The sequence below is a fragment of the Colletotrichum acutatum genome (assembly GCF_030867785.1).
Source record: "Colletotrichum acutatum strain CBS 112980 chromosome Unknown BDZ83scaffold_10, whole genome shotgun sequence".
In the NCBI taxonomy this organism is placed as follows: domain Eukaryota; kingdom Fungi; phylum Ascomycota; class Sordariomycetes; order Glomerellales; family Glomerellaceae; genus Colletotrichum; species Colletotrichum acutatum.
This window is the reverse complement of record NW_026849004.1, coordinates 255,373-280,212: the sequence shown is the minus strand read 5'-3', so window position 1 is coordinate 280,212 and position 24,840 is coordinate 255,373. Positions and strand designations below refer to the sequence as shown.

Below are 24,840 nucleotides of genomic sequence, written 5' to 3'. Positions count from 1 at the left end.
ATGGGCGTGGCACTGGGTAAGGTAGGATAGTCATCGGTTGGTGCGTTTGTGTAACATATCACGGAGACACTACTTCTCGGATCGTGTGATGGTCCACTCGCAAGCAGATTTGTTGTACGAATGAAATATCATTTAGTTGCTGTCTTGTGCCCAACAGCATTCCACATCAGCTTCCTGATCTGCGCTGACTGACGTGCCGACATTCCGGCTGCGACTTTGTTGGATAAGGTTGGGCTGTTGATAACTCCAGTACGCCGCGACGCCACACCCCTCCCCCTCCGGAATTGGTATACCTATCAAATCCATTATCGGACCATTCGTTGTTCTTACAAGTGACGTCGCTGGGAAAGGCGCGTAGGTCTTCTCCACATGGCTGTTTGCGGTATTCTCGGTCATCGCCAAACGCCACAACCCTACGATACGGGCTGTCCTCCGTTCACCTGGCCATGGACTTTGCCTTCGACTCGCTCTCCGCCACAACAGCTTGAACGCCTTCTTCCCAGCGTTGTTTGTTATCGTACTGAACTAGATGCTCAACGTCCTCAAACTATGAGGCTCGGCACGCCGAGAGCCGAGAGTTGATTGTCAGTTCAGATTGCCGAGACCCGTTAGGGACCCGGACACGCTTTTGGTGATGTACACCAGTCTTCTCATCGGTCGACCATCAGACTTAGGCATTCTGAGCCTTCTCGGCAGCCTTTGCCTGCGCCGCAGCAGCCATCGCCTTGGCCTTTGCGTCGGCATCATCGGCATTTGCTGAGCTGGACCCTGAGGCGCCACTGCCGCCAGCACCGTAATCGAGCTTGAGCATGTCGTCTTCGCTGAGGAGCTCATCGATATCTGCCTTGGTGACTCCTGCGCCCTGCTCAGCTTTCTTGCGCTCTTCTTCGGCTTGTCTTTGCTTCTCTTCTTCGCCTTCCTTTTTCCGGCGCTCTTCCTCTTCTTCCTGCTTCTTGGCAGCTTCTTCGGCTTGCTTCTTGGCCTCTTCAGCGGCTTTTTCTTTCTCTTCGTCCGTTGGGCCGATGCTGCCTTCTTTGTTGTCGCCCTCGCAGCGCTCGCGCTCCAACTTCATGTCCATGATCAAGCTGAGCTCAGGGCAGTAATCGAAGATCTTTTTCCGTTGCGTGGGATTTTTCCACACCTTGTCGGAAATTCCCTGGCCGCCATCCTTGACGTGGTATCCCATGGGCTTCTCCATGTAGACGTCTTCCACTGCCAGAACACCCTTTCTGCCGTGGGCTACCTTTTCACCCTGCATGACCCAGAGTCGCTTCCCGTACCATTCGTCCTCGGCTTCCGTGTCATTGTATCTTTCCTGAAATTGCAACACTCTCTTGATGGACGAGACTCGTCGAAGAGAGAGTCCGCCGTTGCCGGAGAAGCGATCATCAGGGGTCCTGTGAACGAGGTTAGCAAGGGATGAGGGCCGCGGAGGACAACTTTCGAGGGGGACCTACTTGGGTGCGCCAGCCCAACTCCAGTCGAGCCACTCGTTGAGACTGGTCGGTGAGTTGGAGCAGAGGATACTGTCGGATTCGAACTTGAGGATCCATTCCACACCGGGGAGGAATTCTTCGTAAAAACGAATGTCGGTCAACAGGCGAAATACGTGTTCCTTAGTGTCAATCTCCCACGGCTCAGGGAGGACCATCAAGTCGAGCTTCCCGATAACCTGCTGGTGCTTGATGCCGTAGCTTCGGGCGACGCTGACAACGCTCTTGTTGGAGCCAATGAATAGGAATCTCCAGTCGGGAGGCACGACCGAGGTCATGTGCAATAGCTGGGGTACGAGATGCGGAATAGGGCGCGGCTCGATAATCAATGCTATTTTGGATGCATTGTAGTTGGATCTTGGGTCCTTGCTCAGGTCGGGTTTCCAGTCAACCTTGATCTTGGGCATTTTCTGGCGGGCCTCGTCCAATCTCGACTTGAACTCGGCCTTGATCATAGGCTTGTAGCTCGGTAGGAGATGAGCAAACCACCATCTGCATACGTTGTCAGCATGTCATTCGCCAGTGAAGCTTCAAGGAAGTTTGCGATGGGAAAGACGAACGTGATGGCCAGCGACGCAACTAGCAAAAGTCGGGTCTTTGTGATGGCGAAGACGCCGGAAGAACCGTTCGTGGCACCCATGTCGCTGAACTGTGAACGTCCAGGAACGGCGCAGCAAGAGCAGGGCGCAAACGAGAGAATGGGACGGCGTCAGGGACGGTGTCGCAGTGATGGATTAGAATCGGTTGTAAAAAGGAATCGAGGCAATCGGAAGCTGGAAATTCGAGAATTCTCTGACTTGACTGAAAGGTGCTGGTTAGAGGCGCGTCATGTCGACCACGTGTTGAAACCGCCGAGACTGAATGCCAATATGGACTTGGTTTCGTGTGTTGTGGACAGGCAGACCTCTTGGTAGTGATTCAGCTTTCCAAGGGCGCTGGCGAGGAATTCTCAGGGACTCGAGCCTCGGCCGGTGCGGTAGGTCTTGGAGTTGAGGTACAGTGCAGCGCAGTGCAGAAAGCAGCAGCAAGAAGAGACAAGTGTCTTCCGTGGTTCAAGGGAGAGAAGAGAGGCTGTGAAGGGCGAAGGAAAAACGAAAAACGAAATACAAGGGGTTCCGCGGGCCGCTCGATAGTCCAGATAGAGAGGACGGCGAAGTTTGTTAGATGACGAATCGCGTCTGCAGGCTTGCGGAACGGCGCTCACTGGTGGCAGTGGGTGGTGGTTCACTACTATGTAGAGTAAGAGTCGAATGTCACCGAAATCCCACTCGTTCTACTAGGTGCAGGGTCCAGGAATGGGTGCCGGGAAAGAGGGGGGAAACCTGGCTTCAATCAACCGATCCCAATATCGATAGACGGTTGACCGCCCGCTGGAAGCAGAGGCTGGAAGCAGAAGCTGGAGCCAAAAGTGAGAGAGTTAGAGAGACGCTTGGCGGAAGATGTGGGAGGAAGTGGGGCCTTCCTTGCCTTAGGTACAGAGTAAGGTACCTTACTACGTAGATTGAGGTGATAGAATTCGACGAGAGGTCAAGCCTGAGGTCCAAGTTACCTTGCCGCAGTCTGCAAGGCAAGCCCACACTGGAACAGCCAGCACATGGGCGCAGGGAGACGACGGAAGAAACAAGTGACGGGCAAGTACCCAGGTGTACCTTCCTCTGCCTACCTATCTTACACGTCGACATCCACTTTCCCATTTCCTTCTTCTTTTGGTGCAGGCAGTCGGACGTGGTGGCATGCAGCCAGTGGAGGCAGGGAAGGGCTCCTCCCGCTAGCCCCACATTACCCGGGTTCCTCCCTTTCCATTTGCACTGCGAGTCTGAAGTCGCGAAGTCAACCACACATTCTGGGACAAACTACACAGTTCTTTTCCTTTCTTCCTCACTGGCAACTGCAAGCTGCCATTCGGTCTCGTCTTCCGGCCGAGATGCTCGTCGTCTCGAACACGACAAGGTTCAAATTGCATTGCCGCCATCAACCCAACATCTACAGTACGCAGTAGGTATCACACTCGACTGCATCCATCCCAGCATTGGGCTCTCTTACCATCGAGGAGAACTTCATCTCGTGTTGCACCTGTTCGCCAATGCTACCACCTATCGCCCAAACTCCTGCAGTGCTGGGAACCATCATTACTCGACCACACTACATACCTAAACAACTAACATCTTTTGGCGCACGGCTCTCTGGCAACTCCAGATGACGTACAAACGACTGCCCGTCAGCGACAAGATCATTTCCGAGCGCGCTGTCAGCCTTTCATTATTTCCAGAACGGACCTGCTGTCGCCCAGCCCAGCGTTGAGTTTGACGAGCAAATTGCGCGGGTTTATTATTTAAACGCTACTGGCAAAAGGAACGTCGTGGTCAGCACTCAGAAGTGAAGGCGATTTTTCTTCTTCCCGAGAGAAGTGAGTCTCTTTGTAATGAGTCGCCTCGACCAAGACTCATTTGCGCCCGCCCCGCCCGTCGCGTTCCTCATGTGCGACAACAAGAATGCGACCGCACAAGACAACTGTGTCAGGTGGAATTTGAAAGTTGAACCTTGAAAACGAAGCCTATTTCATTCTCTTTGCTCCTTGCTTGGACGAGGCAAGCCCCAAGTCCAAGTAAGCCCTGAGGATGCTCGGCAGGGACCATGGACCGAGCCTTGCATTGGGCTGTGCCGCTACAGACTTGGGCATGTTCGGGAAAGCTTCCATGTTTGTCGGCAATAGGCAATCATACGAATACTGCTTACAGGCTGACAGGGCATCGTACATGCATGCGTGCGGCGAAGCAGCGGAAAGCAGCACAGTCGCTCGCTTATCCACGACCTCTCGTCTCTAGTCTCTCACAAAATGTCAATGGTTTCTGTCCCATTGTCGTGCATGTGAGGAACCTGTTGACTGTGGCGGGTTAAGCCGACTGCCACCAGTACTATTGTATCACGGTGCATCCGTACGAATACTGTACGCCGTTCCAACTTTCAACATGCTTTCGTTGCTGCAAAGTTTAAGTGGAAGTCAGTCGTTGTATCGATGCTTTTTGAAACTTGAGACATTGGGCTTGCGCGGTCTCCCTTGTGCGCCCTCACATAATAATCTCCGTGGCGAGGAGTTGAGATTAAATTGACGTTGGACGATTGAACTTGGGTAAAGACTACCACGGTATCACCACTTCGTGCGAGGCTCCCCCAATTGCGAGAGTTCGCTCAGTCATGAGCTGGTTGTTCACTGGCGAAGCCTGCCTGCCTGGTTCCTACGGTATACAACGTACCGACTACCGTTCCATTGGGCGCCTTGGGTCCTACCCTGGTCTTTAATGCAGCCGGATTATGGGTGTCACGGCCGGCGATACCGAGAGACCGGCTCGGGGTGGTGATTGTTGGTTGCGCTGCACGAAATAGCTGGGCATGGTACCCCTAGATTGGGGTCGCTTTGTTTGGGGATGGGGAATTCTTGGCTGGGATGAGGCTGTAAATATCCTCGAGCTCGGTTCTTGAATCGGGGCATCCGTAACATCATGGGACGAAAGTGCCCGTTTGTCCTCATTTTCTCCCGGGTACGGAGTACAGTGTAGCCGCTTCATTCTCATGAGGGAAAGCCGGCGCTGACCTGCGACTTGCTGTGGCGCTTCGTATCCAAGTATCGTCCTCGCTATTGCATGCAGGTCAAAATGGGTGGGAGGGACGATGGTGGCGTGACGTTCCGTGTCCGTCCCTCCAGATTGCCTCTTGGGATGGAGAAAAGAGGGATGTATCGGCATACTGTGTATGTGTACTCATGGTTCAGCGAGCGCCTGATGGTGTGGCCTGGAGACAGGCAGACTGGACGATCAGGCTCGCTGATTGCCTGCCAGGATTGCCCGCCGCCATCGCCATCGCTATCGCACCCGACCATCGAATCGAACGTGCCTGGTGGAGGTGAGAGAAGGGAAAAGGTACCTACAGGTACATTGCCGATACTCGACCCAAATTAGACACTGCAACAGTGGCTGGCTGCATTGCGCGGTTTGACAAGGGCTGGGCTACGGACGGCGACGTGGGCAGCAAGGGAAGCCGGCAAGATTCATCGACGCGGCCACCGGGGGGGGGGGGGGCTCCAATGTTGCTTTTGGAGACGCGGGCCCCAAAGTAGCTCACTAGAACATCTCATTGGCTTCCCTTTGCTTGAAACTTCCACGACCCAGGGCCTGGCCTGTTGATTGGAATCCGCTGCCACATCTCTCCCAAAGGTCTCCAGTTCTTCGCGCTGGTCTTTTCTCCCCTCCGGCCCCGGGCTGGCGTGGACACCTGCCAAGGAAAGGGGGGGAAAGGGTCCGGAGGAGTGGAGGGAAAGTGAATGAGCATGGAAGCAGCAGGCTATCTTACACTAGAGTCTACACTAGAGCAGCAAGCAGCGCTCGCCCTGGGAATTGAAGGCACAGGCAAGGGGCGTCCTGTCTTTTCATCAGATAATTCCATCCGTCCCTCGTTGCATCCTTAGTCGCTGTCGAGGGAGGAGCTGCCACACACCGTATCACTATCCATACCTTCCTCAGGGTAGTGGTGCGTGTGCAAATCGTACCTTCCAAGAGTTCCCCATCACTCCTTCCCTTCATCCTCTTGTCTTTTCTTGTTTCCTCTCTTTCTCTCTCCCCTCCCGTTCACTTCTGGACTTCAAATCCTCTGTCCAACACACGCACCGAATTCACCATTCGGGCTACGACCAGTCGACCGCGCGAGTAGCTCGTCTATTCGACAAGAGTCAGCTGTTGTCGTCGTCGTCACCAGCCGCAGGACCGGACATGCCTTAATTCCCCTGCAACGCTACCGACGCACCCACGCCATCGACACTTGCGTAATCTCTGTGGACCGGACGGATCTACGACTCGCGAGTACGCCCGCTCTCGAAGCCGCTCCAGGCTTGAGTAGCCTCTGCGACTTGAAATCTCTCTGAAATCGCCTTTCGCTACAACCGCTCTCCATCTCCATCTTCAACGCCCACCCAGGCCTTTTCTGCCATTTTGTGGCCTTCTCGTCCCTACCATGGCCTCGCTACCACGGCCTGCTGTCAGCGGCGAGAAGACCATGACAGATGTCTGGCAGCACACCAAGGCCCTGCTCCTCTCGGTTTGGGCCTTGACGAGTCGCCGCATGAGAGTCTTTGGCGCTTTCGTTCTCTTCCTGTAGGTTAATGGCTGAAAGACTCCTGCTTGGCTCCTTTGTAATGTTGGCCAGTACTGACCGTATCGTATTAGTGGTTTCTCAATATGGCTATCCCTGCCCACCCTCAAGACGATGACCGTACCGCAAATCTCCCTTGAATACGCGCATTCACCCTATAACCATTCCAAAGTCGCTCTTCTCGTCGAGAACCGCGCCAATCCGATTCTTGCGCCATTGATGCTGCACTTCATCTCCGTCGTGCCTCCCGACTGGCGCTTTCGCTTCATGGGCTCTGTTGAGTCTGTCAAGTCTATCAACTCGTCCGTTGCGATTCGTGAACAGGTCGCTGCCGGCAAGCTCGACCTGACATACATTCCCTCCAACATGAGCACGGCTGGTCAGGAAATGATTAGTCGGTTCTTGACCAATCTGTGGCTTTACGAGACTGTCCTGCAGCCTGCCGAGTGGCTCCTCGTATTCCAGACCGACAGCATCCTCTGCGCCAACAGCAAGCAGAATATCAACGACTACCTCGAGTATGATTGGATTGGAGCCCCGTGGAACCCTGGCGGCAGATGGGGTGGCAATGGTGGCCTCTCCATCCGTCGTGTCAGCGCCATGATTGATATCCTCCGAAACCAGAAGCGTGTTGACGGATCTGAACCTGAGGACGTCTGGCTCGCAGAGCGCCTTGCTCACCGACCTGGAAGCAAGGTCGCTAACGGCACTGTATCATTGACGTTCAGTGGCGAGATGCACTCGGGCGAAGGCACAAAGATCAACAAAGGAGGAGCGAATGCGACACTCGAGGCTGCTGCAGAGGGCGAACTCGTCTCAGGCATTGACGATTATCGCGAGGGCTTTTACGAGCCCATGGGTTATCACACCGGTGGTAGTGGTATCTGGCTTCACAGCGCCATCTGGGGTACTCCAGCTCTACGGAGACACATCTGGGACTACTGTCCCGAGGTCAAGCTCACACTAGCTATGGATGCAGCCAAATACGTCCCCGGCAATTGCAAGGCCAAGTGGAAGAGAGGTCTTGATGGCGTTGAGGAGCTTGAGACGGAAAGTGATTATGGAGAGGATGGAGAAGGCGCAACGGATTCACAATACCCATTTGGCTCAGAGACCATTGATGGAAAAGAGTACCCGAACTTGCCGCCTAGCCTGATGGCATGGTGATAGCTGCCCAGCTGTCAAGAAACCCTCTCCTCGCAGCATCAATGCATCGCGATGGATCTGGGACGACATAACGGCACCGCCGTAAAGTTTGTTACATTACAGGAACTTGGTAGCATAGGATTTGGCTTGGCGTTTGGAGGTCATCTTGGTCCTGCAGGGAAATGAAATGGAACCAGATAGCTCAATAAATGAGTCATGTAAGGCATAGGTCATTAACTTTGAACGACCGTTGAGACAATTGTAACCGTGCGGTGGACGAGTAAATTCCGAAGCGTGCCGCCTGCCGGAGCATAGTTGCGTTAATTATTGATACTCGTTGCTTTCTAGGCGTTAAGTCTGTCAAATGACCCCCACGTCTGAACCTTTGCGGGAGGCACTCTACTTGAATTATGAGAGGCGCAGTTTCAAACTTTCTTTTGAGGTGCGATCCCTGCAGGATGCAACAGACAATTGCGGGCTTCTGCAGAGATATGCAGTAGAGTAGAGCAGAGCAGAGAAACGAGTCAAACGACGGATCGTTGCGCATAGATACCGTACTGTTTACTCATACTGTTTAAACCGTTGAATGCGAACATGAACGTTCATGATCAACTCATTGCACTATCTTGAGCCTGTCTGCCTCGGGCGGTGAGATGTTTACCTACCTTACACCGTGTTCAGTCTTTGTTTTATTTTATTTTTATAGTTGAATCTTGGGCTTTTCAAAGCTTTGACTTTTCGAGTTTTTCCCAGGGCTGCAGAGAGAGTGGTTGCGGCAAGTTACACGCACATTACGGACGGAGTACCTAGAGATGGGTGAGAGTTCGCAGGTGACATGCGTAGCACGGCCCCGCATACCGGTTCTGCAAGCCAGACAAGACGCCTCTGGAATGCTACGTAAGGAAGGTATGCACGGGAAGGGAAGTCTGAGGACAGACTACCTTTTTTTTTTTTTTTTGCCCCTTTTGGCTTCACTGTTTTGCTAGCCTGCTTGGATAAGCGTGATGCCGCTGTCTGACTATCCAGGAATGCGGTGGAAGGAAGGGTTCTTATCCTCTAATACCAACAAAGTGTGACATATCAAGATACCTAGCAGGGGAGATACCTGGCGCGCTTAGTTGACGCGAACGAGAGCGGTAATGGTCGAGAGCACGAGTAGGACGATTCGTGACATATCAGCAAACGTGCCATGAAGATATCGAGTCGTTTTCTGGGAACCTTGACAATAGTTGTCGAAGTCAAGTCGACGACACAAGGGAACCACACAAAGGAACCAGGCCAACGGCAAACAAAAGAACCAGGTCAGGATAGAAACGTAGTTATATGATTATTACTTAGAGCACGTAACCCCCGCTTCCGAGACACTGCCACTCGCGCACGCCAGTACTCTCCTCCAGCTCGACGCACCACCACAGCACCTCCTTGGCCTTGTCCACCTGCCCGCTCTCCTCGTGAGCCCGGGCCAGCGCGAACCAGGCCTCTGCGTTATTCCACGCGCTGCCGAGCTTCGTCAGGGAAGAAAGGAGACCGTAGGCGCGGTCGCGAGCAGCGAGGCGGTCAATGGTCGGCACCGAGGTCGCCTTGTACGGCGCGGGCAGCTTGTCGTCCGAGTCGGACCTCTCCACCGACTTGACTGACGATGCCGTCGTCGCGGACTGGTGAGCGGCCGTCTTGCCGGTGGTGCCTGCGCCCGACGCGCCGGAGCCCAGACCCAGTGGTTCTGAGGGGAGACCGTGCTGAGGGACAGCAATCTTTGGGAGGTTTGGTGGCGGGAAGGAAAGGCTGGAGATGTTCTCCGGCACACTGAGTGTGGGGATGGCCGGCGGCGGCAGCACTTTCTCGCTGTAGATGTCGAGCAAAATATCGGATAGGCCGATAACGGCTGCTGGATGGTCGGGGTAATGGGTGAGCGCCATCTCAAAGTCTGACCGGGCCAGGTAGGGCGCGCCCTTTGCCAAAGAAAGATAGCCGAGCTGTACAAGTTGTTAGTTGAGTAAGTTTGCACACGCTGAAGCATAGAACTCACCTCCGCCCACACGTCTCCGAGCAGCTCGTCGACGCCCTTCTTCTCTGCCCAACTGTTGCCCCTCATGGACAGAGAACCCGTAGGATCCTTGGCCACTTCAGCCTCGAGTATTCCTACAAGCTTCTGCGCTTCTGAGATGGCTCCCTTGCTGTCCTCAAACATATTGGCTCGACGGTAGAATCCCGCAATCATCAACCACACCTTGACCAGCAGCACAGCTCTTTGCCTCTGCTCCATGTCCTGGGGGAAGTGGATCAGCGGTAACGGGTTTGATATGGTGTAAGTGCCACTGGCAGAGATTTCGGAGAAATTTGTTGATCGTGATTTCTGGGAAGTGTAAGACTCCAAGTGATGGAGTGAACGTCCTCGTGAAACAGAAGATGCCATTGAAGCCTGACGGTTACCCGTGAGAGGGAAGAACTCGGACTGCTGCAGTTCGTCCGCTGGGGTGAAGAAGACCTCTCCGTCAACCACCGTCGGTCCGTGTGGATTGGTGCCTGCGCTACTAACACTTGCTGTCCTCTTGCGACCGTTGCTGCTATCTCGCTTGCGCAAGCTGTGTCTTTTGCCAGATTCACTTCTCGATCGGCGCGTCAGACTCGAGAGACGCCGAGTTCGCGTCTCTGTTGGTGATCCGTTCTCTTGCGTGACTTGTATTGTCGGAGCTGCAATGCTGACTTGTGTCTGTGAGGTTTGAGGGCGGGAAGGCGTGACTGTTTTCTCTGTTTCGGCTATACTGGGTTGTCGCGTTCGAGTAGAGCCGAAGAAGCTTCCCTTTATACTTCTCAGCGTGCCAGCTGAGCTCTTTGGCACCTGCATCGTGTCAACAGCCTTGGGCGGTTGCAAAGTTGGCTTTGCCTCAAGGTTTCCGAATAGTCTTGTGAAGAGGGACAGTAGCTCAGGGCAGGCGTTAACGGCGATATCTGGTCCTTCAAGCAACTCAATGATGGCGATTTGTGTCATCTTGGCCTCGAGGACGCTCTCCTTTTCGGTGTCATCCATGTCATCCACTACTCCCTTCCGTTCATTCGCAATCTTTTCATCCTGAGCTTCGGCCTCGTTAAGGTGTTCGCTCTTGAAGTGGATATCCTGTCTTCCGAACAGGACCGAAGGATCGCCAAACTGCTCGAAAGCTCCATCGCAAGCCTTGGCTGCCAAGTTGTAATCCTGTCTCGCGCTCAACAAGAGTGCCAAAAGATGCCATAGCGGGATCAAAGAACGCTCCTGCCAGTACGCGCCGTGGTATAGATCTTGCTCTTCGTCGGCAGACTTGTTGGAGATGAGTGCGGTCTTCACAATGTCAATCGCCGGGGTCAAATCTCGACGCTCGGCGAGTAACAGTCCAAGAGCAAAAAGACTGCGAACATCCCGAGTGCGACCGAGTTCCGGAGACAAGGATTTCCTTAGGCATCTGATCGCCTTTGTCTGGATCTCGGTTCGAGATGCTGCGTCGTACGTCGTTCTCGACCACTGGGCCTGGGAAAGGCCAATTGCCTGCCAAGATAATGCAATCAAGTGAGGCCGAATCTTGGGATGAAGGGTAGTCGCTTCGTCTTCTTCCGGAACGGTGTTCTCACTTTCAATGCCGTTTCTCAGCTGCGGTAGCCTTGACAACCAGTCCTCCAGCTCGTTGCCAATAACACGGGCTTTATCGATGGCTTCTCTTCCCCCGTAGCGACAAAGCGCCAAGATGCTTTGCGACATGGTTTCAAGAACAGTGCCGTCGTCGTCGAGGTTGGACTCCAAGTGGCCGGTTTTATCCACCCTGGCCTTGCCGTGTCTGACGAGATCAAGGTACGAGTCAAAGGCCTTGAAGGCCAGGTCGAACTCCGCCACAGCCAAGTGAACAGTGAAAAGACATCGTAGGATTGCGGTTGAGTGGTACGTCTTGGTCGCTGCGGCATACAGAGTATCGAGGACACCTCTGCTTAGGCTCTCGCGACCACCCTGGCCTAAGTCCTTCTCGGCCCAACCGCGACCACAAAGAATAGACCAATTCCTGACAACAGCCTTGATGAAGGATTCGACTTCTTCTCTAGTCTCGTCGGCGCGGGGGAAGCTGGTTTCGCTGATGAGGAGCGCCTCGTAAGCAGCCTCGGTCTTCTTCAGCTCAACCCTTAGCTGGTCTCGGGTGGACGAAGCCTCGTTTGTGATTTTACCGAGGAATCCTGTTGGGAATGGGATATCAAGCTCGAGTATAGTTGACAACGCCAAATAGTACTCGAGCCACACCTGTCGTCTCGGTACCGAGCCCCTATAACCATATCCTCCCGTGACCGGCCCTGTCATCGACTCCCAGTACCTAGCCCAAGATCGAAAACAGGCGACCGAGTTAGGGTCTGCAAGGGACCTCTCGTTCGAGCGGAGCGCGTCGCTTTGAAGCACACAGTACTCGGTCAAAAACAGTTCAGACCAGACTTTGAATTGCTTGTGAGCGGTTCGGGGGCTCGAAGCCATAGATACGGATGGCAGTACGGAATCGAAAACGGAGAGAGCCTCGGCTGTCCTTTGGGTACGAGCAAGGCAGTTCGCCTTGATGACGGCGGCCTTCAAAGCGCTGATGCTGGTCCATTCCGACTTGTCGGCGGTGCCCAGCTCCTCCTCAATGTTCTGAGGCAGCTTGGCCGCTGCTTGGTCGACCTCTCCAACCACCCAATGCAACAACCCGGCGCAAACCTGGGCCTGAAATCTGTCTTCTGGGTAACTTGTCTCCCCATCTATGGCGGCCTGAAGCTTTGATTGAACGTTGGCGGCATCTAGATCTTTGGCGGACACAGAGGTTGAAGGTCGTCCGGCACCAGAGGGGTCGGTGGCTTTTGCGATGGCGCATTCCGTCTCGGCGGCCAAGGTCAGACCTAGAGGGGACTCGGTGTCAGTAACGAAGGTATCGCGGCGTTTGCGTGCTTGATTCGAGGCAACGGACAGGCTCGGTCAGGCGCATGTTTCCTGATTTTGCGGACGAACTCGGGGACGGCGCTCCAATTGCCCTCGCACCGGGCATCGTCGAGGGCCTTGATGTAATGGGCGGCCTTGTTCGGATCGGGCTACGAAGAGGGAAGAAGAAGAAACATTCGGTCAGCTCCAAGGTCTCGACGTCATTTGGGGTCAAAGCCAGGGGAGGTCTAGACAGCAGCTCCTGGAGAACATGGGACAAGGAAGCACTCACAGCCATTTCGCGATACTGAAGCCTGTGCCGGTGATGGGACAGAAGTGCAAACCAATCCTACTAGCAGCGCATTTGAGCCCACAGCATTGTTTTGTTGAAGATATCCTAGGGGGAGGGTGGGTTGGCGATGTTCGGTACCCAAGAATGGCTGGCTTAATTAGGAGAAGGCACGTTGCGTAAGTGATTGGAGCGACGCGATGGACACGCCCGCTTGTTTGGCAGTGCTGCTGCCACCAAAGCCCCAGGTAATCAAGGTACTGCGCAAGGTACGTCGACCGGCAGAAAAGTGCTGGCTGTTGTACAAGCTTGTGAACAGGAGAGCAGGACAGAGCACCAAATCCCACCAAGACCAGCACAGTTAGGTCCCTTGATTGACATTGGGGGAGCACGGGCCAGTCGACCACCGGGCGGTGTCTAGGCCCTGTGTGCCTGCCAGGATGGCATCTGAAGATTGGACTCGGCCGCCTTGCAGGGGTGTGGCAGTGGATCAACTATGGCCAATCAAACTCAACTTTGCTCGTCGCTGGGGAGGATACATTCGATATGTACCTTCACTTACAGGAAAAAAGTTTCATTCAGCATCAACGGCAGGCGAATTCTTGGGCTGTGATCCGAGATATTGCCAGCTTCCTCTCACTACGGCACCTCAATCACAACGCATGTCTTTCAATTGTTTTCTTATCTTATATCATCCAACCAGAGTCGCACGAAAAAATGTCTCTTTCTCTTCCCCCGGATCTCAAGGTCCTATGCCGCAAGTTGACAACCACACCACCGGCTCAACTTGCTCACTCAATCCCGGCCTTCATCAACCACATTCTCCGTTGCAAAGATGTCCTATCTGCGCCCCATGACCCGAAAGCCTCGTCCGAGGTCTCAAGTCTGGTTCATAAGCTGAGGACGATCATCACCACTTTGCTCAATGGCAAGAGTGCCATGGGCCGCTTCACCGGCGCAACTCTCGTCAAGGCTGTAGTCGATGTTGGCGGCTGGGAGTGTCTTAAGGAGTCTGGTAACTGGGTTCGAGGGCTTTTGGGAATGCTTCAGGTGACCAACGTCCCGATATATCTCTCCCAAGATGATTACTAACACTGCATTGTAGAAGAGCGACCCATTCCCGGTCAAGGAGATTGCCATTGTCACCCTTGTGCGCATATACAGTCTCATCAACAGCTACCAAACTCTCACAAGAGAAATTGCCACACCTACGATTCCGACGTTCTTCAACGCATGTCTTCAGATGATCAAGCTCCCGGGCCTAGGCCAGCGTCTCAAGACGCCGCTCTCTGTCGTTGAGACTGTCCTGGACGCCTTCTCCGCCATGATTCCCTTGTACCCGACAACCTGCCGCCCCTTCAACGGCCAGATTAGGACGGCCATCAAGCCCTACTTGGCGCCTACCTCTTCCGATGGAGCCACGATCCCCCAGTCTCTCCGTCGGGCAAGCAGACATTTGGCCATCTCTCAACCCCTCACCACGGCAGGCAAGACGGGACCCACCGACGACTGGGTCAAGCTGGTCGACGAGCTGCGCAAGGATTTTCATTGTACTGCTGATCAGGTCTTCCGCGCCGTACAGGAATCATGGGAAGCCTCTGCGGCGTACACCCGATCCAAGGTGGACTTTGATATACCGCCGCAAGGTTTGGAGACAAGGGATCAGCTCCCCAACTGGACCGGAATCTCTGCTGGCCGCGACAGACTCGTCGGCTTGCTCCAATACATGGCAGACGCCCTCCGCTACTCGACCAAGACCCCCGTCACAATTCCGATTGCGGCTATCATGGATATGGTCTCTCGTGTATCATTGATTAGCCGTAACTCCAAGTCTCAAGCATGGGACCAAGCGCTCGAGACACAGCCTGCTGTTGGCAGGGAGGAAAAGGAGGAGCTGTGGGCCGCAATGCCCGACGTACACGTCGCCGCTCTGGACCTGCTCTTGATCCTGGTGCAAAGGCTGGAGCATAATGCGCTCTCGACCATCCCAGAGATACACGACAACATGATCCTTGTCTTCCGCTCCGGCATCGACATCCCTGCCGTCCGCGCTGCAACATACAAGCTCCTCAACGAGACCCTCCCCATTGCCGGCCCCGGCCTGCAAAAGCTCACCGTCGAGACCCTCGGCATCGTCTCCCTCGCCTGCTGCAGAGATGTCCAGCAAGAATCAGGCCACATCCAAAAAGCAAAGGCAGCAACCAACAACAAGACCGCAGCCGACACCAAGAAGAACACCATCGCCGCCAACGCAGACCTCTTCCTCCCCACGCAAGCCAACGTCGCAGACGCCACCACCTCCTCCTCGAAACAAACCCTCATCGCAAAGGACCACATCGCCACCGCCGATGCTCTACTCGCCAGCCTCCTGTCTCACCTGCCCCAGCAACACCTCAAGCCGGGCCTCCGCGGCCTCCTCGACCAGACCGCCATCCTGTCGCGCAACAAGGCCGCCATGCTCGCCAGCGTCCTGAACCCCTACACCAACCAGGGCGGCGCTATGTTCCCCAGCATCCTGCCCTACCTCGCGCAGCAGTACCCCCGCGACCAGGGCGTCGAGATTCTCCGCTCCAACATCCGCGCCTCCCCCGCGCAACCCCCGGCGGACGCCCTCGAAGGCATCACCGCCACGCTCGAGGAGCTCGAGGCCGAGGAGGAGGCCAAGGACGCCGAAGACGAGGAAATTCTCGCCGAGATTCAGGTCGCGGGCGACGCGCAGGACGCGGAGATGAAGGATGCCACCGTTACCGCCAGCACCATTGTCGTTGCGGGCGACGAGGACGGCGACATCGTCACGTCCACCAAGACCGAGGTCGTCAACCCCTTCGCCGTTACCTCGGCGCAGAAGCGCAAGCTCCAAGACGAGGGCGCAGGCGCCCCGAGCCCGCCCAAGAGACAGAGCGTGGAGAGGAAGGTGGTTGAAAAGACGATTGTAGCAGCGGCGCCGGAACCAGCGGCCGAGGAAGCGGATGACGACAGCGACGATGAAAGCGTGCACCTCAATATGGACCTTGACGATGAAGAGGAAGAGGAGGAGGATGACGAGTGAGTGAGTGAATAAGAGAGAGAAGACAAGAAGACAAGAGGCAAGAGAAAGGATTCACATTGTTGTCATTTAGATGGACATAATACCCCCACTGGAGACGAAAGATTCCCCGGGTGAATGGAACAAAAAGTTTGAGTGATCTGGGTATGTGATTTTTTCGATTTGCTATAGCAAACCGAGGCCGTATTGTACATGATACTGTTTGTGAAAAGGTCCAGTATCCAAGGCCATTGCGGCCTGACTTATCTTGTTAAGCCTTTTTCGTATGAAGGTGTATGTTTGGCCCAATCACACCCACCCCGATGACTAGTCCAGAGGGTGTTTGCAACCCCTCCCCCCTTCTTTCAAAACGCCGCCGTATGAAGGATATTTGCCCCCTCCCCACCCAGTCGTCGCGATCGCGACGGCAACCCATTTTGTAAATAGTGACAATTCGGACCAAACAGTCCAGAAAAAAGAAAAGAATGCCACACGTCTCATACCTCAATCCCGCAACCAGGCCCTCCGCTTCTCCTCCTTCTTGGCCCGGCGCTTCTCCTTGAACTGCTTGAGCTCAGACTTGCTAGGCTTCTTGCCGCTCCGCTCGGCCTTGAGACTCCGTCCGTTGTGCGAGTTGGCCGCGGCGTCGACGTCGAAAAAGGCATTCATCTGCCGCCGGCTCTTGGCCTCGTCGGTGTGGCGGTCGGGTCCGTCGTCCAGCGTCTGGAACTGGCCGGTGAAGCGGTTGAACTGCGCCATCGCGCCGTACTCGCCGCCGTTGATCGCAGAGGCGGACGTTTGGGCTGTTTCGTCCTCGTCGGCTGCGCTGCCCTTTGCGTACCACGCGTTCGGGTCGTAGTCGCCGTGGATGGCTGGGTTGTAGCCGCCGGCCGGGGGCGCGTCGTTCTTTGGGAGGGGAGGAGGGCCTGAGAGTGTTGCGGTCGCGGAGGCGGTCGTGCCTGGTGCTCCTGGTGCTGCTGCTGCTGGTGTTGCGCCACCGGCAGTGGGTACGCGAGGGTTGTCCCATTGCGACGCGCCCGTGATGCGGTTGTAGAAGTAGTATGCCTGGGCTGTCGGATCCCACTGGAAGTCCCAGCCGTCGTCTTGTGTCGCTGGAGGAGCTCCGGCGGGTAGGGGCGGCGCCTCGTTGGGAAGGGGTGGCGCATCGGTGGATGAAGTAGGATTGTCGTCGCGAGCGTCGGCAGGAGCGGGAGAGCCAATTGAGCTGGCCTCGCCGGACTCTGGGGAGCTCGAGTCTCGTTTCGAGTTGTCGTCGTTATCGCCCTTGGATGAAGTCGATTTTGAGTCGTTCTCATTCTCAGTGGGCTCTTGCTTGAGGTCGGAGGCATCATCGGCAGGTGTGCTTTGTTCCGGCTCAGCCTTGCGCGGGGAGGCGGCTTGGGGAGAGTCTGACGCCATGGTTTCAAAGTCGGAATGCAGGGTTTAATAAAGTGGTGTGAGTCGGATAGGTTGGTCTTGTCGCGTGTGAGCGTGGATGATTAGAGAGTGTTTGTCACCGGATAATAATAGAATGTCGACCCAGCAGGAGCTTCATCTCTTGGATAGGAAGACTGGCGATGTTGAACCACGCTTTGGGTGGAGTTGAAAGAGCGAAGAAAGAGAAAGCTGGAAAAGGTACGGTTAGAGTCGCAAGTTTGACTGTGCTCAGAAGAGAACAGTGCAGTGCAGTGCAGTTGTCCCACCTGAAATTTGGTAGAGACAAGGAAGATGCAAAATGACGGCACGGCGATTGACAGGCAGGTGGGTGACCTGCGCCGGGGTATCCGTGGTCACACTGTGTGTGTCGCTGGTCAAGGCTGGCTGACTAAGTTGAATCACTGTGTGGAGTGGGGGCTTGCTTGCTTCTTCAAGCGGAAGCCCCCGCTCAGAATGGAAGCGTTCGGTTCCTGCCATGGAAAGAACGTGAAGTAAAAGATACGTACCGAGTTAACCACCACCTTCCGTCACGGCGTAGCACTGCGGAACACTGCGGAACACGGCAAAGCACTGCGTGACACTGCACTGAGGAGGAGTCTGTCAAAAGATTGGGGACTACAAGTGCTGCAAGCGCTGGCGCAATTGGATCGAAAAGAGACGGGAAGTGGCCGCCACAGCGGTGCAGCAGGGCGGCAGGGCCGGCCAGCAGCACGTTGAGATATCCCCAGTTAAATAGGCCCTTCCAGACCCTCTCACTGGACGGCAGATTGAGCAACGGAGGCAGATCCGGACCACGATTCGGTTTGATTGCCCTAGCTTGCCGGAGGAGAAGGAAGAAGACCTACCTACTGTAGGAGGAGGCAGTTTGCGAAATAGGTACATGACTCTGCATTCTCGTGGGCTCTTGTTTACTCTATTCTCTCTTTCTCGCCGTCGCCTTTTCTCTTCCCTACTCTCGGCGAACCCCTCATCTCTCCCCATCTATCTATCCAACCTCACCCGTTAGGTTGTTTCCTCTTCTCTTCTCCTCTCCCCCAAAAAGAGCGAGAGAAAGGTCTCTGCAGCTTGGCCAACCTCTCTGTCAGCTCCTTTTGAATACCTGCATACCATCCATCTCACCACATTGGTTGCCAGCCAGCCTTCCACACCCTCATCGCACTATTCCAGCCGACATCCACAACCCTCACTGGGCGCCGCATCGAAGTCTTGTTGGAACCGAGAGCCAATGTCGACGCCTTCCGCAAGCCATCGTATTCACGTGTTGCCTTGCTCTCCCCATTGGGACGATTGTTTGTTCTCCTCTGCCTGCCGCTCACCAGCTTCTCGATCGGTTATTATGCTGTCTTTGCTTCTCGTCTGTATGCCCAATACCCCTCACTTTTCTTTCGTTGCGAGCGGTCAGTCTCGTTATACGACCCTGGACGAAACAGCCTACCCATGACCTCCCTCTACCTACAGCCCATATACAACATCTACGACAACATCTCTTCGCAAAGTCACAGCTTCAGGTCTACCTAGGGAGCTTCTCGTGGCACCAGTCCGGCCGCACTAGCTGCGAGGCCGTTGGCTGTCATGTCTGACCAGGCCAAGCCCCAGCCGTTGCGGCCTTTGCTCCCGGCACCAAAAGCCTCACAGCCTGCTCCTCCTCCTCTTTCTCCAGCACGCTTCCTTCCAGCTCAATCATCAGCCAAGAAGCGTCTACCGAGTACCAAGGTTGCTTGTAACGCTTGTCGGTCCAAGAAAAAAGCAGTAAGCATAATTCTCTTATATTGGAACCGTGGCAGGTCCTCTTGACTCGTTCTATGCGCTGACACTCTCACTTCAGTGTGACGGCAAACGCCCTTCGTGTAAGGCGTGTACAGAGCTGAAAACACAATGTGTCTATATCAGCGCTAATGAGACGGAGACAGCCGCTATGGCTTTAAAGAGGGAAAATCAAATGCTCCGAGAAATGTTGAGCCAGCTCACGGCAATGCCGGATGATGTTGCCCACCAGACATTGAAGAAGCTCAAGTTCGCCGTCGACCCTTACGCTGCTCTTCGCGCGATAAGGCCGTCGGGGCCAAGGGATGCCCGAGAGATCCTGCCTCATATCTCGTCCAATGTCGAGTTTGAACTCACGCGACGCCATCCCATCTTGTATCCCCAGACTCGGAGATTAGGTCGTCTCGAGATGCCCGAGGATGTCGACTCTAGGCCTTCCAAACTCGCTCGGGTTGAGGACGCATCCGAAGAGGGTTCAATTCTCGAGGACCGCCGAGCACCGGAATACCCTACTGTGGCTGAAGACCTGGAAGATGATCCCTCTACAGCCTCTCCAAGGCCTTCTCGAGCATTTGACTCGGCCTTCTTTGTTCCACCAATGGGCCCTATTCCTCCGCCGACACCGCGCATTCGCAACGAGCCTCGCCTGAAAGATTTGAACATTGCCTTCTGGACCGTAGTACCCATCAGTAATCAGGACGCAGCAGAAGTCATCTCTCTATATCTTGAAACAGATCATCCGATATTGGGCTTGTTCGATGCTGATCTGTTCCTGGACGACTTGGTCTCCGGTGAAGTTCGGTACTGCTCTTCACTCCTCGTCAATGCTCTGCTTGCTTTCGCTTGTGTCAGTTATCCCCTATTTCCCCTTTTCAGAATAATGTCATTGATTGTTTTGACCAGCAAGCATATGCGGCAAAGCAACCTGAAGCGTCTCGGTGGAGTCAAGAGCTGGAAGACGAGTCAAATAAGCTCTGGCATGCGCAAAACGATGATACCTTGCCTACCATTGCAGCTCTCACCTTCTTGATTCAGTCCAGCGGCTGTAATGGTAATGGTGAACTCAATGTCAAGTTTGTCAAAGATACAGTAGCTATGGCGAAGCGTCTGAGACTCTTTGGGTGTCCCGATGCATATACCTTTGTAGACCTAAATCGTCTCTCGGAATCACAGGCTAGGGCAACAGCTCAAGTCGCCTGGGGAGTTTTCAACACTCTGAGGTAAAGCCATTTCAAGGAGTCGTCAGTTCGAAGTGAGCATAGCTGACGGAAAGCGTAGTATGACGGCCCAGTTCTGTTTACCAGCGACTACTGAGTACCCTCCGACTCTTCCCATCCCAGGTAAAGCTAGGCTAGGGAAATCAACACCCGGGTCTGAGCACGAGCGTAACAGCAGCGCGAATAGTACAGCGCCCTCCTCAGACTCGGATGCTCGTTCCCAGTCTCGAAATCACACCAAGAGAGGGCGATCTCCTGCCATATCAGACACTTTCGCCGCCTTTTGCGAACTATGGGTCATTTCCTCTCAAATCACTTGGGTTTATCAGCACGATACCAGTCCAGGTCATTCATCCCAAGCTTTTGCATTGGAGAAGTACAGCAAACTACTGTCTTGGGCAGATAGTTTGTCTGAAAGTATGGAACGTAACGAGCACAGCCCATCTCATGTGCTTACCTGCCAGTAAGTCGGCCTTTTTCTTTGTCCCGCCAGTGTACGGCGTGCGAATTAACACCCTTCACAGCATGTGGTTCCACGGGACTGTGCTCTACCTCTTCAGGCCGTTCATCCCAAACGACAAACAGCATGGCTTCAAATTCTGGTCACCGTCAGCCGACCAGATACCTGCCTTTTTTGCGGCCTCCGTCGAGCAGCTCAAAGACCTCGTCGAGGTGTACGCGTTGTACCCGGAATCGACGTACAGCATCTTCGGGCACACTGCTCTCATCCATGTAGCCAACGCCGTAGCTAGCGACATAACGAATCCAGAGTGGCGACCCTACTTCCTCAGCTGCATCCGCGCCTACCAGGCCCTGTACAGCTCATTTACCGTTGCCGAAGTGATTGCTGGTGGTCTCCTTTCCATGGTTGTCAGGAAGGGGGGCATGGACATGACGGAAGCCCTAGGGCTGCTGGAGGATCTCAGATCTCGCAAGGGACCCAGAGCGGGCGGTCGGGCGACTGGTATGTTTGTGACTGATCTCGACCTCGCTGTGACGGACCGCGAGGCGGCGAGGGTTGATCGTTTGATTGAAAACTTTGAAGAGATGACTATCTTGGATGAGTTTACTCAAGGTGTCATCTGAGGGCCTTCTTTTGCTACCATTTTTCTCGCCACTTGATGCACGTATAGTGGAAGGGCTTGGAGAAAAGGACCGGCTCTGTTTGACGATTTGATTATTCATGACGCACATGCTGTAATGACGAGCCATCAAGGCTCTATATTTTCCCCACGATGTGGGTGTAATTAATATGCAATATACAAACGGCCACAACTGGTAAAGGACAGATCGTTTTCCAGTCGCATTTTTGCTCGACACCGTCGCTTCGTAAGACTACACTGGCCCATATTGAACATGTTAGTCTGGGGGACTCGAATAAACTAGCTGTGTCTTGTGATGAGGATTTGAGATCTGAGAGGATTTAGAGTCACCGAGTCTAGTACTTAGCGGCCACATGCTTCAGATCTCGGGACGGCCTCTACCGCTATGAGAACTCAAGAATGGGCTCAAGAATGCAGTTCAGCCCTGTACTTCGCAGTCCGCGGGTTGATGTGACCGGGGTAACCAGAAACAACAATTGATAGGGCCATAAGGTAGGTAGGTAGTGTGTGGGACGCCTTCACATGTTCCCGGTTATGTAATGCAAGTCCAAGGTAGACTGCCTTACAGGAAACAAGATCCTCGAGGTTGTTTTCGCACTGACCTCACGGGGTAAAAAGCAGAGCGCTAGTTCCTTTCATTTCATGTTTCCATCCTCCCCCCCGATACAACATCGGCCCTACGTTAGCTGCGTAGAAACATCGTATTCCACGAACCATCCGACCACCACTCGGCCCGCCGACGCAACGTTCCAGGGCAATGAGCGGGCAACCCACCTCAGCCAGCAGGCCTCCTTTGGTTTGGGGGGCTTGTGTTTCTTTATGACCACAAATAGCACACACAACCTAAGCTCGAGGCATGACCATGGATGGCCGCCGCCGCCGCGGTGCCATCGCCGTCTACCCGCTTGCCTAGAAGTCTAGAGCGATCACGGCCATCTCCTTCAACCAGCGAACGCTAACAACACAGAAACCAAGAGCGAATGGATGGCCGCCGCATCCGGACAGGTTGGGGTGTCATTACCCAACCCAAGACCATCCGGTTTGGGTAAAGTCTCTTTTCAGATCATCACCGTCACCTAGCCTTCCCGCTCAGTCCCTGACGGAGGGATCGTCTCTCCAGCTTTATTGTCCTGTCCATAGAGTGGAGGCCGCCCTCGATGATACCTAGGTGCCTACAGACGACGGAGACTCTGTGCTACCCCAAACCTGCGCCGCCGTCGCAGTCCCTGCAGATGATGAAGTCGAACTTTCCCAGGACGTTTTTCACTCAAATCTTTGGCGGTCTTGGCTGATGGTGCCCAGTGGCGCCGCTAGCATCGTCAGGAGAACCCGTCGCCGTTTCCGTGAAGGATCGGTCGCTTTGCTCTTTACCTTTGACAATTTGAATTAGGTTCTGATCCACGTTACCTACTATCCCTCTCTCTCTCTCTCTCTGACTCCACCTTTTAGAATCCTCGATCCGGGGACTGCCATCTCTCGGGTGAGGCGAGGGCCTGGCCATCTAGTGGCTGGATGGGCATCCGGAAGGGAAAAAGAAGCACTTGCGCACGCACGATCCCGTCTCACATTCCGGTGCACCGTGGCAGGGGACAACCTCCAAAGCGACGTCGCCTTTGACTACGGGGTCAAGACTTAGACAACCACTCGGACGATTTTGTCAATCAGCCTTTAATAAATCGTCCAATATCCCGCCTCTCTCTGCATCTGCTTTCCCCAGACTCTCGATTGCATTGCTGACAGGGCCGCATCCCCAACCGCCAAGCCACACACGGACAAGCAGCAACAGCAGCGGAATCATGTCTTTCAGACGGGCACCTCTCGTGAGCCTCGCTCTCACTTTATTGCCTTTGGTTGTGGCCGACGATCACCCCTATGTCGCCGACTCAGTGTGCGACTGCTACTTAACCAACTCGTCAGAGAGCTACTTTAGCAACCACTTGTTCTTCGACTTCCGCAACCTCGGCCAATATGCCGGGGTCCCAGATGCCCTCACGGACTGGGATGCGAGCGCCAATGCAAACACAACATCCGACTACTTCAACACGGACGCATGGAACGCGATATGGGGCATTCAGAATTGGAACAACACGGATCGCAAGGGGAAAGACGGCAACGATGCCACGGTCAACATGGTGAACTCGCCAAACAACATTTACATTGAGAAGAATAACGACAAGGACGCCACCTCGGACACCTTTATGAGCATGCGCACCATCCGCTTCGAAGACTTCCAGTCCTCGGCCGAGATGGAGTCCGTCTCCATGGGCTACCACTTCGTCTCGGTCCGCATGCTCGCCCGCACCCTCGGCGACCCGGGCGCCTGCACGGCGCTCTTCACCTACCGCGAGGCCGACAAGTACGCCAACGTGCAGGAGGCCGACATTGAGGTGCTCACCAAGGACCCGGACGACCGCATCCAGTACACCAACCAGCCGTCGTTCGACTCGAGCGGCAACACCATCGACAAGTCGACGCAGAACGGCACCATGCCCAAGGGCACTTCGTGGCGCGACTGGGCCGTCCACCGCCTCGACTGGGACGCCAAGGACAGCACCTGGCTCGTCGACGGGTCCGAGGTGTCGAGTATTTCCTTTCAGGTGCCCCGCGACCCCAGCCGCGTCATGCTGAACTCGTGGAGCGACGGCGGGTCGTGGTCTGGCGTCATGGAGGTTGGGCACTCGGCCGTCATGCAGATCCAGTGGATCGAGATGGTGTTTAATTCCACGGAGTCGTCTTCGAAGCGCGACGTACTCGATAACAGCTCTCACCAAGCCGGTCTCGGTCCGAGGGGTAACCTGGAGCGCCGCCGCGGCGAGGGCAAGTGCCAGATTGTGTGTAGTATCGATTCTTCAAACACGATTGGCGCAGCGGTGATGCTGCACAATGGCACGGCGCCTGGGCAGCTTCTGGGACAGTCGAGCGCCATGGCCTTCTGGGTGCCTGTGGCCCTGATGTCGGCCATGTTTTACCAGCTGTGGGCGTGATTGTGATTCCACAGTCGAGGCGGAGGGCGTTTGCATCTGATTTATGCCAGCATAGCAACGGGGTTTAAACATGGGATTTGTCTATTTAGTATTACTCAATGAAATATATTTTCAAGCTACTTCGGATCATAATCACCGCGATACCTCCACTAGGGTGCCATGTCAACTTGTGTTTGGGTACCAAAATCAGCTGGGAGCTTTAGGTTCGAGTGGTCGGATCAAGCATTCGGAGCTCGACCCCTGTAAATGAGCACCAACGCGCGCCGCGACGTGCCTTGTACAGTGGGACGCCCCCAGCACCCATGCGCCATGCCATGCCACCCATAGGCAGCCAGAGGAT

The 24,840-nt window shown here is 54.8% G+C and overlaps 7 protein-coding genes across 7 annotated transcripts; 4 read left to right on the top strand and 3 right to left on the bottom strand.

The window, feature by feature from the left end:
* Positions 1-670: 670 nt before the first annotated feature.
* Positions 671-2,133, bottom strand: BDZ83DRAFT_568130 (uncharacterized protein; the record flags this gene model as incomplete). Its single annotated transcript, XM_060504030.1, has 3 exons — positions 671-1,397; positions 1,458-1,985; positions 2,054-2,133. The coding sequence occupies 3 exons, from the start codon at positions 2,131-2,133 to the stop codon at positions 671-673; spliced, it is 1,335 nt and encodes a 444-aa protein (XP_060369745.1).
* A 4,406-nt stretch (positions 2,134-6,539) lies between these two features.
* Positions 6,540-7,802, top strand: BDZ83DRAFT_567896 (uncharacterized protein; the record flags this gene model as incomplete). Its single annotated transcript, XM_060504006.1, has 2 exons — positions 6,540-6,637; positions 6,710-7,802. The coding sequence occupies 2 exons, from the start codon at positions 6,540-6,542 to the stop codon at positions 7,800-7,802; spliced, it is 1,191 nt and encodes a 396-aa protein (XP_060369744.1).
* Positions 7,803-9,057: 1,255 nt separating this feature from the next.
* Positions 9,058-13,247, bottom strand: BDZ83DRAFT_604651 (filamentation protein). Its single transcript, XM_060507288.1, has 4 exons — positions 12,974-13,247; positions 12,731-12,851; positions 9,808-12,662; positions 9,058-9,754 (listed from the first exon to the last, which is right to left on the bottom strand). The coding sequence occupies exons 1-4, from the start codon at positions 12,977-12,979 to the stop codon at positions 9,116-9,118; spliced, it is 3,621 nt and encodes a 1,206-aa protein (XP_060369743.1). The 5' UTR covers positions 12,980-13,247; the 3' UTR covers positions 9,058-9,115.
* A 440-nt stretch (positions 13,248-13,687) lies between these two features.
* On the top strand, positions 13,688-16,019 carry BDZ83DRAFT_568088 (rRNA processing/ribosome biogenesis-domain-containing protein; the record flags this gene model as incomplete). The annotated part of the gene is made up of 2 exons (XM_060504024.1): positions 13,688-14,020; positions 14,076-16,019. 2 exons carry the CDS (start codon positions 13,688-13,690, stop codon positions 16,017-16,019), a joined length of 2,277 nt encoding a protein of 758 aa, XP_060369742.1.
* Positions 16,020-16,499: 480 nt separating this feature from the next.
* Positions 16,500-17,414, bottom strand: BDZ83DRAFT_647626 (uncharacterized protein; the record flags this gene model as incomplete). Its single annotated transcript, XM_060510102.1, has 1 exon — positions 16,500-17,414. One exon carries the CDS (start codon positions 17,412-17,414, stop codon positions 16,500-16,502), a length of 915 nt encoding a protein of 304 aa, XP_060369741.1.
* A 1,590-nt stretch (positions 17,415-19,004) lies between these two features.
* On the top strand, positions 19,005-21,499 carry BDZ83DRAFT_567839 (uncharacterized protein; the record flags this gene model as incomplete). Its single annotated transcript, XM_060503995.1, has 5 exons — positions 19,005-19,181; positions 19,258-20,043; positions 20,100-20,416; positions 20,475-20,876; positions 20,938-21,499. 5 exons carry the CDS (start codon positions 19,005-19,007, stop codon positions 21,497-21,499), a joined length of 2,244 nt encoding a protein of 747 aa, XP_060369740.1.
* Positions 21,500-23,165: 1,666 nt separating this feature from the next.
* BDZ83DRAFT_14290 (concanavalin A-like lectin/glucanase domain-containing protein) lies at positions 23,166-24,641 on the top strand. Its single transcript, XM_060501285.1, has one exon. The coding sequence runs from the start codon at positions 23,313-23,315 to the stop codon at positions 24,498-24,500; it is 1,188 nt and encodes a 395-aa protein (XP_060369739.1). The 5' UTR covers positions 23,166-23,312; the 3' UTR covers positions 24,501-24,641.
* Positions 24,642-24,840: the final 199 nt, after the last annotated feature.